The sequence below is a fragment of the Perca fluviatilis genome, chromosome 11, assembly GCF_010015445.1.
Source record: "Perca fluviatilis chromosome 11, GENO_Pfluv_1.0, whole genome shotgun sequence".
Classification (NCBI taxonomy): domain Eukaryota; kingdom Metazoa; phylum Chordata; class Actinopteri; order Perciformes; family Percidae; genus Perca; species Perca fluviatilis.
The window spans coordinates 10,864,845-10,883,505 of record NC_053122.1 but is presented as its reverse complement, the minus strand read 5'-3'; the positions used below and the strand labels follow the sequence as shown (position 1 = coordinate 10,883,505).

Here is an 18,661-nt window from a genome sequence, read left to right as displayed (position 1 = left end):
ACAGTTAAGGTGTGGTGGATGTTTGACAGCTGTCTTCAAAGCTGATTGGTGTCTCCTAGGAGATGTCTGTCCGCCACCTAGTCTTGCATTGCCAGACCTTCCTCCACAGCGCTGCGGAGGGGGGTCTGGCTAGTCCACACAACATTCCGGGATGGGAGAAAAACATGCTCTGGTTTATTGGCATGTCTTTAAACCAATCACAATCGTCATGGGCGATGCTAAGGGCCAGACGGAGCCACAGCGCCACTGCAAAATAGCCTCTGGAAGGAACTCGTTTTGGTGTAACGTGTTCAAAAAGTAAAGTTCAAAGGTTGTTTTAGTCATGCGACAGAAAACTCAGAATGGACAGATAATCTAGCTAGCTGTCTGGATTTACCCTGCAGAGATCTGAGGAGCTGTTAACCATAGTCCGCATAAAACGACTGGAGTTTAAAATGCCAACACATAGCGGAAGGTAGCAGACATCTGGCCAAAAAGAGTGACATCCGGTGGAATTTCGGGCGTCATCTGAACAATTCCGGAAGTGGGACGTCGTGGATATAGACTAGTCCCACCCTGACGGTGCTGCCCCCCTCCAGTGAGGAGCTGCTGCAGGGGGAAGGCCACGCTCATGTGCCTGGCCAACAAGGGCTTCCCCTCAGACTGGAGTGTGGCCTGGAAGGTGGACTGCGGCGGCAGCAGCAGCAGCAGCTGGGAGGAGAGCAGGAGCCCCGGGGTGATGCAGAAGGATGGCCACTACAGCTGGAGCAGCACCCTGAGGCTCCCTGCAGACCAGTGGAGGAAGGTGGGCTTTGTGACCTTTGAGCTACTTGTTAGAGGCAATTGTATTAAAAACAAGTACTAAGATCATTAACTCTGCTACTGGTTTCACTCGTCTGCTGCTCTCAGTCTGCAACACTGTCTCTCTCAGTTCACATTTTAAAGTCATTTTTTTAATTGCTTGTAGAAATGCTGTTATCACCTGGATTTAAAACCGCTAAAGAATACAATAATAAACATAAAATAAGTTGTTTTCATATATAGTATTACACGAGGAACTGCTGTGATATGTCGCTGTCTTAATTGAAAACAGAAGATTCATTAAATCCACAAGACTGAGTTTGTCCTGTGTAGTGTCTGTACAGTTTCACACCAGTGCTGCTCTCTTGTGGCAATGTTATGGTAGCACACGTCTGATTTACCAACATGTCGATATTGTTTGACAGATATCTTAAATTAACAATTTGACATGGCAAAATGTAATTTCCACTAGCAGCCCAACTGACGAGATGTGAAAAGGGCCTCATCAGACCCTGGTGGATGTGGCAGCTCCCAACAGGCCAAGTGACATTTACAGTAGCCACCCTGTAGTGCACTCACCACCGTGCACCATCCTAACAGCTAACTGGCAGCAGTGTAGCCAACATCAGAAAGATGACTCCATATTTCAGTGGACATGTAGGCTACTCAACAAAGTTGATGCAAGTCAAGCAACACAGCCAGATGCTCCTCTGGTATGGAATTACACAAAAACTGTATTATTAAAGACACAATCTCAACATTACACCTGTCCCTAGTCCCATCGCTTTTTATGCAAAATCCTGCAGTTAGCATAGAGCTATGGGCGATACGGAGAAAATCAAAGATTACAATATTTTTGACCAAATACCTCAATATCGCTGATATTTGACTGTTTTTGCAAAATATGTACACAATGATATCATTCAATAAGCCTCATTAATGTGGGTATATTAGCCTAACTATGTGGGTAAAGGTAAATAATAGAACAGACTAAAATAAGTCATACAAGTTCAGTCAAGATAATGCTTTAAATGGCAAAACATATCTAATAAAATATGACCAAACGCGATACAATCGTTTCCAAATAATTTATTCAGTTATACAAATACAAAACACCTCTCACTCAAGTTATCATAAAATAGGTATGTCTTGGCGGTGTTTACCAAATCCTCTCGATGCCAATGTTGTCCACATGGATCACCCCTCCGCAGAAGGCAGAGGTTTTAACCGACAGTATGTGAAGAGTAATTCCATTGCTACTTTAAAAGAACTACATTTGATTGAGGTTCTCATTTCTCAACAAACAAACATATCTTGGAGAAAAAAAAAAAAATCCAGTTTGATGTAGCATTGCAGATTAATGCCTTAAGTTACATGAGAATTGCTGTGATCACAGACAAAACATGTCCAGTCTCATAATGTTCCGACAGTAACAAACATCAGGAGTTAATCAACATTTCCATAATCCATTGGTCTTTCTGTACACACTTCTGTACACTACGCCACATTCTAAACTCTTTAGCCAGAAAAGAAACTGACGATACGCTTGACAGAATGAAATTCAAGTCATATTTATTAAAACAGGTTTCTTCCAATCGGGAAAACCGAAAAACTACACAAAGAGGGAAAATAAGGTGGTTGACAAACAATGGGGGGGGGGTAAAAGCTCCATGTAAAGACATAATTTTTGCATGTCATTTTGTCTTGTGCTTTGGCCTTTAAAAGGGAAAATAAATCACACTTTTAGCGTTTGGCTGGATGTACCCTTGAAAGTGACAGCTTCATTAAAAAGGTACAAGTTTTGATCTGACCTAAAACCATAAAGAGGCGCTCTATTGTAGCAGATATAACTTTACTGAAAAGAAACAAAATGCTTTCTGAAGTCTCTTGTTCCATTTGTGCCCCAAGCTAGGTCCTGGTTTTTGTTTTGCCGTAAAATGACAGCACATCTTCTCCTGCTATACTGATGTACTGGTCCAAAGTCTTTCTGCTGTAGCTCATTGAAATACAACAGGTTCAGTTTATTTCAGCTCTCCCGGTGCTGTCGGGTATCCTAGTTCCGCAGGCAACCTGGGCTCTCCCTGAATCAGACTGATCCTCTACCAAACAAAGAGGCTGATGGTAGTTCTATCACACACTGAAGACGTGGTGGCCCTTCAGACAAGCTCAAGGACCTGTGTAGGGAGAAAAAAAAAAAAGGCCTGTTTTGTCATCTGTAGCACGCCATCACTGGAGACAATGTGTTAAAACAGTAAGATGAGCGCAGTCAGTGTTTTGATAGGCAACAATAAAAGTGCCACATGAGGTCCAATAATACAGACTGGAAAATCAGCTTTGCTCGGTTCTGTGACTACGTAGACTGGACGTGTAAGCCCAAAACCGTAGTCAAACTAAAATGCATTACAATTGTTTAAATACATTCTTTCACACTCATCCCTTGTGGTATTTAGTCATGCAGATGCAGTCTTTCCCTGGGAATTCTGCTGCAACCCTGTACAACAAAAAGGTGAATGGCTTTTTGTAGTGATGAAGCCAAATGAAGCCTCCTGATGCTTCAGGAACCACTCTTTATTTTCTGAGCCCACTAGATAGCGCTCTCTGCTCAACAAAGGGCTGAAACAACAACAAAACTGCCATAAATTGAGCCTTTTTCCAAGAGCGCCATCTAGTGGGCTCCGAAAATAAGGAAAATGGTTCATGAAGCTTCATTTGGCCTACTAGTGTCTATGTATTTTGACTACTACAGTAACAAATGTCAAAGGCATTACATTTGGATTACAGATGTGCCTTTTCAAACATGAAGACAGAAAAAAAAAAGAAGGTTCCTAGTGTATTAGATCTGAAAAGATTGGTCGGTCAGTAATTTTTCAAGCAGAAATGTCAAAACATTCTTTTTTTCAAAACAGTTGCTAGTTTTCTGTTTACTGATTGATAGAGCTCTAACTATGCATGTCACCTTGCCAAAAAGTCTGGCACCTGATGCAGTAGTCCTATAGGTATAAGCATGTTTTATGTAGAACCCTCAAAACACAAACCTTGATCGTTCCTTGGCTGTTTGCAGCAATCAGTACATTTGACTCCTGAAAGAAAAAAAAAAAAAAAAAAAAAAAAAAAGAAAAGAAAAAAGTATCATTAATAAAACAGCATAGCGTAAGTTACGCATGGATATTTTATCATCATGGTGTGATCTCCTTTCTAGAACAGCAATTTGTAAAATTAACAACAGTGTATTAATAAGGTGAACTCACTCCATCCGGCATGGCTCTCCAGCAGACAGCGCTGACAAACTCATTGGTGTCGTCCTCCTTCTTGTCTTTGTCCAGCACACTCTTAACGGTGTCAAACTTAAATGTTAACAGCGTCTTGGAAAGTCCTTTGTAGTATAGGTACAGGGAGTTGTTTTCACTGCCTACACACAGACACACACACACAATGTTTTATTTCAATTTTGAATTAATTAATAAAACATTTTTAGATTAGGGTTTTCTTGCAGTGGTGCCCCTGCACGACTGAGCAAAAATAACAAAAAATGTATTAACTCAATGCTTACCACAGGCAACATAGTCTCCATTGGAGGCCAGGCCTACGAAATTCTTCTCATTGATGTGACCCTTGAAGGAGCGCAGGCAGTGAGGCTTGTTGACGTTCCACAGCTTCAGCTGACTGTCTGTTGAACTGTCAAATGAAGGATGTAAATACAATAATGAGTCAAGAACTGCAGGGCATTTGTGACATGACTTGTTAAAACTGCATTTTTCTAATCTTTGGCAGAATGTTACCAATTGTCAGCCTGTAAATCTTTGAGAAATGAGTAGAGAAAACAACAAAATGAGCTACAAGTCAGCATCTATTTTTTTTAACTATGTAAAGCAGCTGGTACAGGGAATACATTAAAAGCATACAGTATATAGTAGATGGTGTAAGTGTCTTTTAAGAAGAAATATAAATTGGAAATAAAAAGATTTTATTCACAAAACTGATTTGTTCTAACAAAAATATAATTTCAGCACAGTACTGCTAAAGATGAGGCTAAACTGACTTACGCAGAAACTATTTCCTCTCCGTTGACAAACTTGGCGTAAGACACAGCCTTCCTGTGGCCTTTGAATACCATGATTGGCTGCTTAGTGTTGCGTAGATCATAATAGTGGACACAGTGATCTGCGAACAAAAGCAAAAAGGCAGGCGTTCAGACGGGAGGGATGACAGAAGGGGGGGGAGGGGCTGCGGCTAACTCCGTGTCAGTCATATCCAGTAACCACCAAGGCAGGCAGCCATTGTGAAATGGATGGTGCAATGCCTTTGTTGACATTTGAGAAAATGTGTGTTTCTTACAAGCTGTGTGTTCTCCATCAGTTCTGTTTTTGAATGAACGGTACACTATGCCTGCTGGCTTTTATTCCAATGTTCTAGCTTTACTCCAGTAAACCAACAACTTCGCGGTCAAGGAGGGGTTTCCTTTTTTCAGGCTCAGTGGACTTGGACCTTAGAGACACAGGGAATGGGGTAAATAAGCCAGGGCAATTCACCGCTGGATAACACAAGAGTTTGTATGCAGCTCTGCCTGTCCTTGGTACTTGAAAGATTGTTTCTGTGTACAAAAGAACATTTGAAATCCTTATTTCTCCCTTGGGTAGAGTAACAAATGAAGGTTTCAGAAGTTTGTCTGGACCACCAGAGTCTGTGAAACCACAAATGAAATGTTGTGGTCTACAAGGACGAACTGCAGTGGCGTGAAGTGTGCGCACACACTGTCAAGAGTTCAACAATAACAACACATTTCTTTGCCTGTAATTTTGAAGAGAGACAAATTATCTTCTCCGTTTCCTCCCCCCCTATGAAATAAACTGAACTGATTGGAAGTCCGACCCTGTACTGTCACCTGCTCATACACTATGTATGCTATTTGAGTTTAAACTGTATTAATACCAAACATGTTAGTGATATGTAGTCTAGAGAGTTGCAAAGTAAGTTTTAATAATAATTAATGCGTCAATGATTTTATTCTCAACCAACAGTAAATTCACAGGACAAAGACAAGAGAAATCGGTCACTCACAGCCTAAAACCAATCCTGATCTCACCTGCACAGCCAAAGGCCAGATGATACCTTGAGGTTGGACTGAATTTCACACAGCAGACATTGGCCTTGGCCTCGATGCTGGCTACTGAGTTGTCAAGATTGGTTGACCATAACTTCACTGAAACACAAAAAACAGACGTGAACTTTTCTCCATTAACTGGAAAGATAGAAGATGACTTATGTCTGAAAGCTTTCAGCCAGAGCACTCTTCGGTTACCTTTAGCGTCATCAGAACCGGAGGCTAACAGCTTGGGGTCCATCAGATTAAAGTCAACACTCCAACACCTTTTTTCATGTTCCTGAAAAGAAAGCAGAGGAAACTTGTCATAACAAACATTACTGATGAATGGCACAGTTTTAACTAAGCAATCCATCGAGTCAAATGTGTACTTTAACGGTATTGATAATCAAATAAAAGAATGTAAACCACGTATTTACACTATGCTACAAATGGCAGCAGCGTGACGAGGTGGTGAGCGTCTATCCTGCGTAGAGCGCTGCACGTTTGGCTTCTTTTTCTGGTCGCCGAAAGTAAAAAAAAATGTTCCACTTTGGGTTAAAGCGCTGCACTCGTTACCGTCCTTTTTTACCCAGCCATCCAATCACAGTGGAGAAGGGGCAGGTCAAATACCACAAAGACCAACAGTCACATCCTACATGTACATGTGCTGAACAACAACGGAGGAGAAATGTATACTGCTGGACTGTCCTCTCTCCCTGCGTGTTTCAGCCTTCCCTTCGTCCACAGCAAGTACTCTACCTTGTGCCGACTTTTACTTCAGCAGACATTCCGTATCATAGCAACCAGATGCAACCAAGCATCTCAGCTGAAAAAATGCTGAGCCTCCAAAGCGGTCTCAAGCGCTCCCAGCTGGGTGGGGGGGAAAAAGTATCATACCTGGTAGACTTTGGACCTCTGGCCAGTGAATCCGTCCCACAGAATGACAGTACCCTCATAGTCACTGCTGGCCAGGAGATTTTTGTGATAGCTGCTCCAGCTGATACAGCTAAAACAAACAAGGTCGGGATCACTTTCACGTTAAGATTCAAGGTCACAATTTGTCACGTTCTTAATATGCGCTTCATTCACTATTTGTTTTGACTCAGGCCTTGGTTTCTAGAATGATTTTGATTGTCTATGGTTTTTTTTTTACAAATCCGGAGCATGAGTTGGATCTGTACTGGTCTGCACAACATTACAACTTGCGCCCTGGCAAAACCAAAATATGGAGACATTGTTTTTCCTTCGGAGTTATATATATATATAAGTTTCTTCCACTTGATGAAACCAGTTTGTGGTGGTCAGCAGATGTTGCCCTAATGGTCATCTTTGTTGAAGGTGTGTTCAAACATTTTGGGTTAAAAAGGTGATCCGAGCCACTCTCAACGTGGCATTGTAGGATCTAAAAAGATGGCCGCACATTAATTCCCCCCTACCTGATTTTGGAATTGCAGGTCATTTCATTGACAGGGTAGTGGATGTCCACTGCATCCTGGATCACTGTGCCATACTCAAACACCTTGATCTTTTTGGTCACACCGGCGATGGCGAAGTAGTCACAGTCGCGGTCAAACTCAATACTGAAAAACAGGAGAGAATACAGTCACTGATAGTGAGTGGGCTGATAAAGATTATACTGTTAGAAAACGTGTTACAATGGATTAAAAAAAACAACAAAAAAACACATTATAAATCCAACACATTCTATACAAAAGGTTAATAAAATCCCACACCGAGCCTTCATAGATCAATGCCACAGAGTGTATAGGACTACTACACAAGTTCCTTTTGTTCCTTTTTGTACCTGGAGACAATACTGGAGCCATTATAGAGGTCACTGGCGTACGAGAGGGTGGCGAGTGGCCGCACAGAGTTGTAGCGGGTAAACTTAGACAGACACTCCATAAAATCATCCAGCTGGTTCAGGTTCCTGCCTTCATCTGGACACAATATTAAAATACTGTTTACAAGGAGCAATGGGGACATAAACTATATACTGTATGTAATGGGGAAAAGAGGGACAGTATAACGATACTGAATGTTGAAAGGGCTTCATGTCACATTTTTTAACAGCAATACATTCTTAATATTCAATAAATATAATAATCAAAAACAAATAGCCTTTTGTATGGTGTTCCACCCTGTAGGGTTTTTGCTTTGTGCGTTGCAGCATGTGTCATTCTTCCAATCATCAGAAACACTCACTCTGTGACAGCAAGCAGTGAAGTTTGTGGCAAATGTAGTCTTAATTTTAACAAATAGTAACTTTAGAAATAACACGGGGGTGAGGCAGACACCGCCATTCAGCCATCCTTCCTCTGAAGTGAACAGTTCTAAGAACTAAAGCTCCTACCCGTATCCTACCTTCATGCAAATGTCCCATTTGTACAGAATCAGGACAACATACTTATCTGCCTACAGATGTTTCTAGACGAATTGCTGTTGTTGTTCTATTGCACACATTCACTGTGGGATTGGTACCTGTGATGCGGGACATTTTGTTGGAGAAGTAGCACTGCTCCAGATCTTCAAAGTGAGCCGTAAGCCTCTTCCTCCGTGATGCCAGTGTGCTGTTGTACCAGGTCTGTCTTTTGCCCTGGCAAAACAATCCCAAAGTGTTTGAGAGTAGTCAACTCAGTGCTAGCTCACACTGACATTTATTCTGTTAAAACTAATTGATTTAATTCAGTTTTACTGAGAATGTGTGTGATGTTTTTCCTGTTAGCATTAAATAAAATACACACCTTGACTTGATAGGCCCTTAGTTTAATATCCATTCTGGCCACTACGGTACATGCCAAAAACATGTGAGAGCTTGCGTACAAAGATTTGTTTCAATAGCTATAAGGAACTTTTTGCCATATTTCTTTGGAGTAGGGTTGGGTATCGTTTTTTTTTTTTTCGATTCCGGTGCTAAATCGATACTTTTAAAACGGTGCCGGTGCCTAAACCGGTACTTTTCAATAAAGTAAAAAAAAAAAAAAAAAAAATCCCGCTGTTGAAGTCCTCCACAGTGAAATACAGTCACACTTTACACTGTTTAACGTTAGCTGTCAGCATTTTACCGGTGTTTAATCCAGCTGCTAGCTAAAGGTAGGCTAACGTTACATGCTGTCAGGTGTAGTGTGAAGTCAAGCACTGAAATGAGGCACCAAAACTTTCGTTCTTATTCGGTCTCGTTACTACCGTTTACGTCGGCACCGAGTTTCGGTACCCAACCCTACTTTGGAGGCAAAACCAATGGCCTGCATCATATTATAAAAACTTGCAAATAAGAGATATGCAAAAAATTTGTAGATTTGACTTGACTTGAGGGTTAGAACTGGATTTAAAAGCAAACAGAATGTGTTTATCTGACTTACCTGGGTTGTTCCACCGAATCCTGGAGGGTGGCTGTAGTCTGGTGGGTCAATAATACTACTGCAGCTGGTCGACAAACAAACAAATAAACAAAAAATATACAGATATATGAAGCACATTATATTGTTATACAGGAGCCCATAACATCTGGACTATATGCATGTGCTTTGCGATTAGCTAAGTAGCTCCTTCATAAAGATATAGTAGTTCTTATAGAGCAAAACATTTTCAAAATCTGTGCTGACCGATTCTATTTGAGTAAACAAAGAATCTCAATGTGTCTCCTTGCACTGTGATGACGATGGACTCATTTGCTGTACAGACAGAATTTGTTAGAACACAGAGGTCAGCCGTACCTGGGTGCTGGCGAGGGAGCCTCAACGTTAGGCACCGTACACTCTAACTCCATCATTGGACAGTACAGCCCACTCATTTCCTGGAAAAGTACACAGGAATAACATGTTTTGCCTCTCAAGTTGTGATGATGAGTGGCTCCAGTTGTTGCCAATTCACAATATAATATAATAATGTGTACTGTTCCTCTACCTTTCCATTTAGAACATACTGTGAATGAGAGTTTGGTTACACGTGCAGAAGGGTGATACTTTCTCTGTGACTTTACCTCAACACGCTTAATGTCCTCTTCTAGAAAGCTGAGCTCTTTCTGGAGTTGCTCCAGTTGCTGTGGACAGGGCCAGAAACAAAAGATAAATATGCCTGCATGTGGACAGTTTTCAAAATCATTTCATGACACAGAAGTGCAATTATAGTACCTCTCTCTTGTTTCTCCTGGCTTCTTTTAGGAACTCCATGAGGATCTGTCTCTGAGCTTCTTGGGATTCCTAGCGGAGAGACAGACATCATACATAATCTCAGATAACTACAAGTGAAGCTGCAGAGTACCTTTGCTTATCCTCTAAAGAGATAAGATCATGTGAAAACATGTTTAGTTGCCAGTGGAAAAAACATTAACACTAAAGCTGTAACTTTTACTCAAAGTGCATTTTAACTGACCAACTTTTTACTTTATCTAGTACAGGTATACATACATTTTTATACAAATGATTGTACTTTTACTTGAGTAAAATTTCTTTAGTTACAACACTTTTACAGAGATAACATATTCAATTACTCTTTCCATCACTTGTACTTCCACTGTAATGATAGCATTGCAAACTAAAGTACAGTTGTGCAGAGAGCAATGATCAAAATGAGGCACAGATTATTAGGAGCATGTTATTCAATTCAACTACAGGAAACAATCCCAAACCGGAGGGTTTATGGGTGTTGGAAGACGCTTTGTGACAACTGTGGCTACAAGTTGCTCATGTTTCGAATGTCTGGCATAACAAAATAAATCGAGAGCAGGAAGTCAAGTCATATTTTGGACTGATGCTCTTATTTGGCCATTTCTTTATGCAGTCTGTACTAACAAAAACACCAAAGAAGGTAAAGTACAACATCCACTGCGGCTATTTCCACAGAGGTTTGCTCCAAAGGCATTCAAGACACAGGATATGAACCCGTTAGCGCTCACACATCGGTTGACAAGTTGCTTAATACAGTGACTAAAAACAGACAAATATATGTAAGCGGTTTTGAAAGTTTCCTGGTGGTCTTAAAGGTTTGTTTACATCAGTAATAATTGTAAATACAAAAAATGTCCTTACCAAAGATTAAAAAAAAACAAGCCAACACTCAATGTCAAAATATGTAGTAACTGAATTTCTTGATTCAAATGATCTCTCAAGTGTCTGTCTCAACAGTCTTCAGAAGATTACAAACACACTGGCATTAGTTCCCTAGCGAAACATGCCATCCATGAAGAGTGTCACTGGACTATTTGTCGAGACAACTAAACAGCAGTTTACAGCTACAATCTGAACTGCTGGCAGATTCAACAGGGCCATGACAATTTCATACCTGTTTGACATCTGCAAAAGATATGTACAGTAGTTACAGCCCTGTTTTTGTGATAGAGAGGATGTTTGAAAATGGCACAGGAGAGACAACAGGCTAGCGTAGACCAAAGCTTCGATGAGCAACCATGAAGGAGGAAAGGGTCGGTGAAATGTGTCAAGAACTGTCTACAGGTTACTGTGTAAAGATAAGCACGTGTTGGACAGAGAGAAAGCTAAAAGGTAGTGCCCAGGTTCCCACTGTTCCTTACTAATCCAGGAGTGAGTTTTGCAATTCAAAAGCAGATAATCAGTGACATTTCTCCTTACATGTGAGGCAACTCAATTTCAAAACTGGTTAGGATTTTAAAACTCTATGCCTACTGCTGACGTGACACGACATGATCAACAGGATAGGCAGTGGCTTCTACTTCTCTTTTCCTATAACTTGTTTTCATATCACATGGATTGTCAAGAAAAGGGGATGTTCCAGGCCATTCTCAGAGAGATATGTGCACCAGGTTTTACTGCATTTACTCAGGAAGTGTGATACCACATACTCTCTGCCACAAGGATCATGTCAAGCACTACTGAATACCATTCACATGACTCAACAACTCGTTGACTCTTTAAACACAGCCTAGAGCATCTCCTTGCAGATATATAATACGATACAACTGATGGAAGATGTAATTCCCAGATATGTCATTCCTTGTGCTGTCCTCTCTCAAATACGACCACATTCACAGGACTAGCTCTCGTCCATAAACGTTGATGATTGTGAATCATCAGTCAAAAACAGTCAGAAACTCCTGATGTGAGGCCCCACGATACCAGGGTTTCTGCAGTGTTCGCAAACTGAATTTGAGACTTTTAAAAAGACCTTTAATTACCACCGAGAATGCAAGGTAACACCTTTGCAACTATCACACTAGTAAAGAATGATGAAAAACTAGTAGGGAAAATAAAGCCCACAATTATTAATTAAGTACATTTATTTACTGCCATTTATATCACATTAGACAGTACTTCCCCACTGTATATTACGATAACTCGTAATATAATCAATTACATTTAAAAAAAAAAGGCAGATAAATTGATGGATGTATTTACCAATTAAAAATAATTACTTCCACCCCCTAAACCCTAAAATTGACACATGCCCATTATGATTCGATGAGTCTCCTGTAGCCAACAGTGGCAACAGTGTTTGCTACAGCTCTGATGCGAACTGAAACTCCACAAAAAAGACTGAACAGCCTCCTGCATGCCCAATCCACTGTTGCACCAGTGAGTCTACTGCATGCAAAACAAATATTCAACCCATTTTAATACCTTTAAAGCCTTTTTTGAGGGAATTTAATTCAATGCTTTTCGAAACCTGCAGATACTCTGGATTCACTGTGCTTCCGATTTTTCACTTGCATCAGTCTGCCTTAATCGTATGGTCACTTCATTTTGATCACATTTAACTCTCATGCACGGTTAACCCTCATGACTCTATTTAGTAGAGGACTTTGCATCTTCCTTCTTTAACATGGAATTACAGGTTATGAGTCATCTGTGACTCAAAAAGTCACCATTACACCTTTTACCATGGAGTATTGTCCAACCCTATGTGAATTTAAGAAGCCAGAATGCAGATGCAAAATGCAAGAAATGGTTAGGAGAAAAATGAAATACATGTCTGATCACTCTTAGACCCTTACTTACCGCCTCCAGCTGCTTCTTCTTCTGGACCAGGAGCTCCAGCATCAGATTGACATTTGCCAGGTCCAAGTTCTCCTGGTCAGGACTCAACACGTCCTGGAACACCTGCCACCTTGACCCATTCTTTGTGGGCCAGAGACACCAATCAGTTACAAGTAACAGACTTTTCTAAAAATGTACGAGTGGGTGAATATATATATATGTGTGTGTGTGTGTGTGTGTGTGTGTGTGTGTGTGTGTGTGTGTGTGTGTGTGTGTGTGTGTGTGTGTGTGTGTGTGTTTAACAGCATTCACAGGTAGAGAGAAATAAAGCAGTTACAGTGTGCATGTGTTGTACTCACAGGATGGTCCAGTTTTAGTCTCTTCTCATCTGACCTTTGTTTCTGTTTAAGGATCAGTTCATTTACTGGAACATGGGGACATGAGGCGGAGTAGGTGGTGGGGATGGGGTAAAGGAGAAAAGTGGAAACGCTACGTAAGTATACAACATAAATAAGACCAGAGTGTGACTTAAAACAGGAAAGCAACAATACTTTGGGTGAGTCAGTTTAGCCGTGGTAAAAACAATAGAGGCCCTACCAATTTCATTAACATAATGGCAGGGTTATTTACTTTCATAGCACTTTATAAGTGAACTTTCACTGGACTCTGTCCTGTTCAGCATAACGTGTATTTGATAAATTATTTCTCAGACACATTTGAGTCCCAATGACAAGAGTACTTTTGCTCAACCTTATTAAAGTACCGTAATTACTTTCCCCTTTGCTTCATTGTAGCAAACATTACATAAATGTCAAACTAAATAAATCTAATGATTTAATTCTAAGATCACTGTGTTGTCCAGTACAGTGGATATCCTGACATACAAATATGTATGTTCTGTGACCGCTCTTCCATTTCAGAATTTTCTGATCATCAGTGAAAGCAGAAAAGACATAAGCAACACCTTAGACATAAACAAACATCAACTCCTCTGACTCAAAATACTTACCAAGAAAGTTTGGGTAAAGCTGATCCACGTTATCGACAACATAGTTACACTTGGGACACCTGTTGCTGTCCTCCAGACTCTGGCGGATACACTTGAAACTGCAGGAGGGAGAAACAACTGAATACTGTGGAAATAACTGAAACAGTACAAGGAAATAAATGTTCCTTGTATATGTTTTTAATGGGCCTAAATGTTTTATCCGTGCTATTTGTCTTTGTTTGACATTGGTAGTCACTCCACCTACATGCACACATACAGTCTGCTCATTCATGCTAAATTTTCAGTCCAAATCTTTAAGGAATGCTATGAAAAAAAAATGGAAGGGCAAAACACTGGCTTTTCTCAACAATGCAAAGACTGGTTTGTTGCAGTGGGAAACTATAAGCCAAAAGTTTTTATTGTTACGTTTTATATAGTGTAGGTTTGTTTAGGAGTTGAGTAAACTGGTGGACAGGTGGAAGAGAAGAAGGTTGTCCTTCTCCATCTCTACCTGTAAGCATCATTAATATACATTACATTTCCACGGTTATTTCTGTTGGCAAAAGTCTTACAAAATGACAAATACCAGAAATGGTCATTTCTGACGAGCCCACTTTCTTTTCTGCATTTTGCTCTGCTGGGTGTGTCGTGTTCTCAAACTTCAAATAATTTGCTGTGAAACAACTATACCGCCGACTGTCTCAGCTACAACTGAACACTTACCAAAAGCTGTGTCCACACTTTGTCATGTGTGCCTCTTCTATCATCTCGAAGCAAATGGGACTGGAAAAGTAGACAAAAAGCCGTATTATGTGCATGTCAACATTTAGCTTTCAAAATGTTGAAACCGTGACTGTAAGCTTTTAATGCCCTCAACTACAATCTACAGAAAAGAACATTTTCACGGCCACATTTCAGACATAACTTACCACACAAAATCGTTGCTTTTATCTTCGTATGAATTCAAGAGGCCGTTGTAAAGGGGTGCTTGATGGAGGGATTTCTTTCTGCTGCCCGAGGACGCAGAGGGTCTGCTCAGAGAAGCAAACCCGCCCCGGGACGTCGGTACGGGGGCCAACGTTGGCACCGACAAGACACCCTCGCTGGCTGCTGCCAAGGTCCGAGAGGGCACAACATTTCCAGAATTGTTACCATTAAGGTTACTTGTGACGACGTTGCTCCCACCGCTACCGTTTGTGCTCCCAGTGCCTCCTGTGCTGCTGCTACTCGTGCTGGGCACTGAACTTGCCCCACCAGGGCTTTGCTGTGGCCAGTTGTTTGACATCATGTAAGGCCGACTAGAAACTCCCCAAAATCCGCTGCGTTGCTGTTCAAAGCATCCGGGCAGTGCTGCTACTTGGCTACTTTAGCAGGTTGGCTAGCTAGCTAGCTAGCTAGCTAGCTAGCTTATGTGCTAGCATCCTGGAAGAAAGCAACAGTGGCCAAACGTCCAGCGTATTTAAACTTGTCCGTCGGTGTCTGCGTCACTTTTGTCACTGGCGGCGTATTACAAAATCGCTGTACTATAAAAGGAAAGAAGACATGGACACTGAAACGGCCAATAAAACAACCACAACTGCGTTGTCCAGGAGATTAGCCAGCTAACTACTGTTAGCTACGGAGAGGAATCTCTTGAGTTTCCTCGATTACCCAGGTACCCAGTGTGTGCTGCTGGCTTTCAACTACCTCCCCCTAGTGAGAAGGAGTTAAACTGCATACTTACGAATACCACAGCTATCAATTTGGCTTTATTATGCAATTCTAAGTCACCAGAACATTTAGCAATTTTTGTCTGGCCAAATTCATTATTTAATTAAAATCAGCAAGGACTTACAATTTGTAAGGCTGTAGTTTGAGGTGCTTTTGTACTGAATTCCATTATAGGCTATCTGTATCTGTTTTTTTCTTCTTCTTTTTTTCTTTTATTAAAATATTTTTTCTTCTGGGTAATGACATCTTGAGCAGGAAGTTTCACTCTTGACCTTAGAAACAATTGCTGTGACAAAAAGGTTGCTGGTAAAAGCTCAGAAAAAGCTAAATGGACTTTTGAGTTGAAATCATTTTGTCACAGATAATGAATCCAATACACGAAAATCGAGTTGACACACAAGCATGTAAAATAGTAATCTCAACAAAATCATTTCAAGTAGGGAAGCATATAATAAAGGCATTTGGCACTGACATAGACTAGCGTAATAGTTTCAGACTTAAACCAAATTTAGATCAGTTTATTTTTATTTGGCCACGTGCATGCTAAATAATTCTCTCTCATTACTCTGAAATTCTCAGTTGAAGCTCTAGATAAACAACAACAGCCCAAACAAAACTGTATAAAGCTGTACTTCTGTGGAACCTGATCAAAATGTTGCATTAAATCAAAACAAATAAAGGGCTTCCCATCCATTATGTTGTATGTTGTTATCAATATCCTATATTTAATAAAAGGCCAAACAGCGAACAGGATCAACAAAAAAAAACTAGGGACAATACTGCAATATGCACAGGTTAATAAATTACTCCCATAGAGGCTAAAAATGACAAATCCCTCTCAGAAAATTATAGAAACATTATACCTCAGGAGATCAAATCCTATTTAGCACCACATACACTCATGTTCCTTTTTGGAATATTCTCAAAATATTATAATGATTTCAGGCCACCATATAAATACAGAGTGTCTCCTCATGTTGTATTTATTTTCAGATTATATTGCCAAACAAGCAGGTAGGTCACATCCACAAAGTGCAGCCAGAAACCGAGCCAAGAAAAACAGTGTCATGTCATTCAAGCATCCACCTGCAGCTTTGCAAATAAAACCTAAGGAGCACTAACATATTCACGCTCACAGTCTATCCAGACTGCTACTTGCTTTTCCATTTTTACCTCCACGTGGACAAATAAGGGATCCTCCATGTAGGCACGCACAACATGGATTTTCCCATGTTTTTGTTTGCGGAAGAAGTTTATATGTATCATTATGGAGCTCAGTTCGGATGTGTAATAAGGTTTTCAGCAAGAGGAAAATTACTGGATACATTGAAGAGTAAATTAATTTCCCTGAAAAGGACCACCGTGTACAGTAAGATGGGTTTCTCTGTGCTGCATAGGTCAATCATGCTCAATTTAATGTGTGACTCAAGAAAAAGTATTAAAAGTAATATGAGTATCAGGAATACTCAATAATTATGCAACTTTTAGTCTAATTGAAATAAATGCATTTAAAAATTTTTTTTTATAAATATGAATTATATAGATATGTATTAAAGCTTCAAATTGAGAAATATGTATTTTTTATTAAATTTTTTACAATTTGACATATGTTACTATATCCTTAAATATGATCTCTGTGGTTTACAATGAAGATTGATAGCTAAGATACAAAAAATTAAAGAATTAAAGAAACAGAATAATAATGAATTATTGAATAAAGTAGTGTGCAACTTGCATATAACGTCAGACACAAATATCAGTTTTAGCTTATAATTTGAACATACTAATGCTCATGCAACAACTGATTCTGAACCAGTTCCTTTGAGCCAAACACCTGCAGTACTGTATATACATTGTGTTGCATTTGTCCCCCTCAAGCCCTCTCCCTCCCCTTTCTATTTTATATTAGTGGTGGTGAAAAGCTTGCCGTCTTTCTTTCTCCCCTTTTCTTCTTTCTCCCCCTCCTCATTTGTCCTGCACATCAGCCTGGATTTTCTCCCATTGGGTCCCCCTCTTTTGCATGAAGAACCAGGTTATGTGTGTGTGTGTGTGTGTGTGTGTGTGTGTGTGTGTGTGTGTGTGTGTGTGTGTGTGTGTGTGTGTGTGTGTGTGCGTGCGTGCGTGCATGCATGCGTGCATGCATGCGTGTTTGGGGAATGTGTGTGGTGGTGGTGTGGTGGAGTTAGCCGTGTTGGTGTGTTAGTGAGTGAGAAGAGAGAAAAAGTGAGTGACACAGAAAAAATAATGAGGGTTTGTGGAGAAATGAATGAGTGAGTGGGGAAATGTGTTTGTGTTTGTGTGTGTGTGTGTGTGTGTGTGTGTGTGTGTGTGTGTGTGTGTGTGTGTGTGTGTGTGTGTGTGGGAGAGAGAGCGAGCCTCAGGGTCGGTGGGGTCAAGACCGACAAGCTCAGATGAAGGATAATCTGTGGAGGTCCCTTACAGCGGGGGGTGAGGCCCCGGTGGAGCACAGTCATTCAGACTCTCTCTCTCTCTCTCACTCTCACACACACACACACACACACACACACACACACACACACACACACACACACACACACACACACACACACACACACACACACATACACACACACACACACACACACACACACACTTACTCCCTACCACACACCCCTTTATCACTCTCTTCCTCTCTTTCTCTTCTCCTTCATCCTCTCTTTCTGTCCCTTTTTTGTTGCATTCTCTAAAACCCACCCCTCCTATTTCTCTTGCTTCTTTTTTGTTGCAGCTGGATTTCAAAGGGCACTTCGCCAGCAGAAAAAGTTGAATGTTTAGCAGGCAGATCCCTCAGTCAGGCAGGCTACGATTGTGGAATTCCTGCCTCCCACTCTTTAGGAACCGTTTTTGCCCCTTCGGGGGCCTCTGCCATAACTGCCAGCGGCCTCCTCCTCCATCTCCATCTCCACCCTCGAGCCAGGGCCCTGTTTGTAAATTGAGCCTGACAGAAATAGTGGGGTCTGGGGGAGAAGAAGAGACAACATTTCAGAAGGTGTGGAACAGCAACAACTGCCTATGGTATCCACTGTTGTTTCCTTATTAGATAGTAAATAATGAGCAATGCATCGTGATTAAATACATGAATGAATATGTCTGCATGTCAAAAGCATAAACACAATTGCAATAGTCTTG

The 18,661-nt window shown here is 40.8% G+C and overlaps 2 protein-coding genes across 2 annotated transcripts in view; both read right to left on the bottom strand.

Moving 5' to 3' along the window:
* Positions 1-1,853: 1,853 nt before the first annotated feature.
* Positions 1,854-15,464, bottom strand: cop1 (COP1 E3 ubiquitin ligase). The gene is made up of 20 exons (XM_039816840.1): positions 14,731-15,464; positions 14,525-14,584; positions 13,823-13,920; positions 13,173-13,237; positions 12,835-12,954; positions 9,997-10,065; positions 9,846-9,905; positions 9,580-9,659; positions 9,226-9,289; positions 8,345-8,459; positions 7,668-7,803; positions 7,300-7,443; positions 6,761-6,869; positions 6,080-6,161; positions 5,864-5,980; positions 4,824-4,941; positions 4,331-4,455; positions 4,029-4,189; positions 3,816-3,860; positions 1,854-2,954 (listed from the first exon to the last, which is right to left on the bottom strand). Exons 1-20 carry the CDS (start codon positions 15,087-15,089, stop codon positions 2,937-2,939), a joined length of 2,145 nt encoding a protein of 714 aa, XP_039672774.1. The 5' UTR covers positions 15,090-15,464; the 3' UTR covers positions 1,854-2,936.
* A 2,659-nt stretch (positions 15,465-18,123) lies between these two features.
* Positions 18,124-18,661, bottom strand: part of astn1 (astrotactin 1) — a 566,677-nt gene continuing 566,139 nt past the window's right edge. The window contains exon 24 of the mRNA XM_039816837.1: positions 18,124-18,489. Coding sequence (XP_039672771.1) covers positions 18,333-18,489 — 157 coding nt within the window. The 3' untranslated portion in view covers positions 18,124-18,332. The remainder of the gene's footprint in view (positions 18,490-18,661) is intronic.

Excerpts from the sequence above, each read along its gene's own strand:
- cop1 (XM_039816840.1), bottom strand. The coding sequence starts at position 15,089 with ATGATGTCAAACAACTGGCCACAGCAAAGCCCTGGTGGGGCAAGTTCA. Across the intron at positions 6,162-6,760 it reads AGAGGTCCAAAGTCTACCAG|GAACATGAAAAAAGGTGTTG; the intron begins GTATGATACTTT and ends CTTTCTTTTCAG. Across the intron at positions 4,456-4,823 it reads GGAGAGGAAATAGTTTCTGC|TTCAACAGACAGTCAGCTGA; the intron begins GTAAGTCAGTTT and ends TTCATTTGACAG.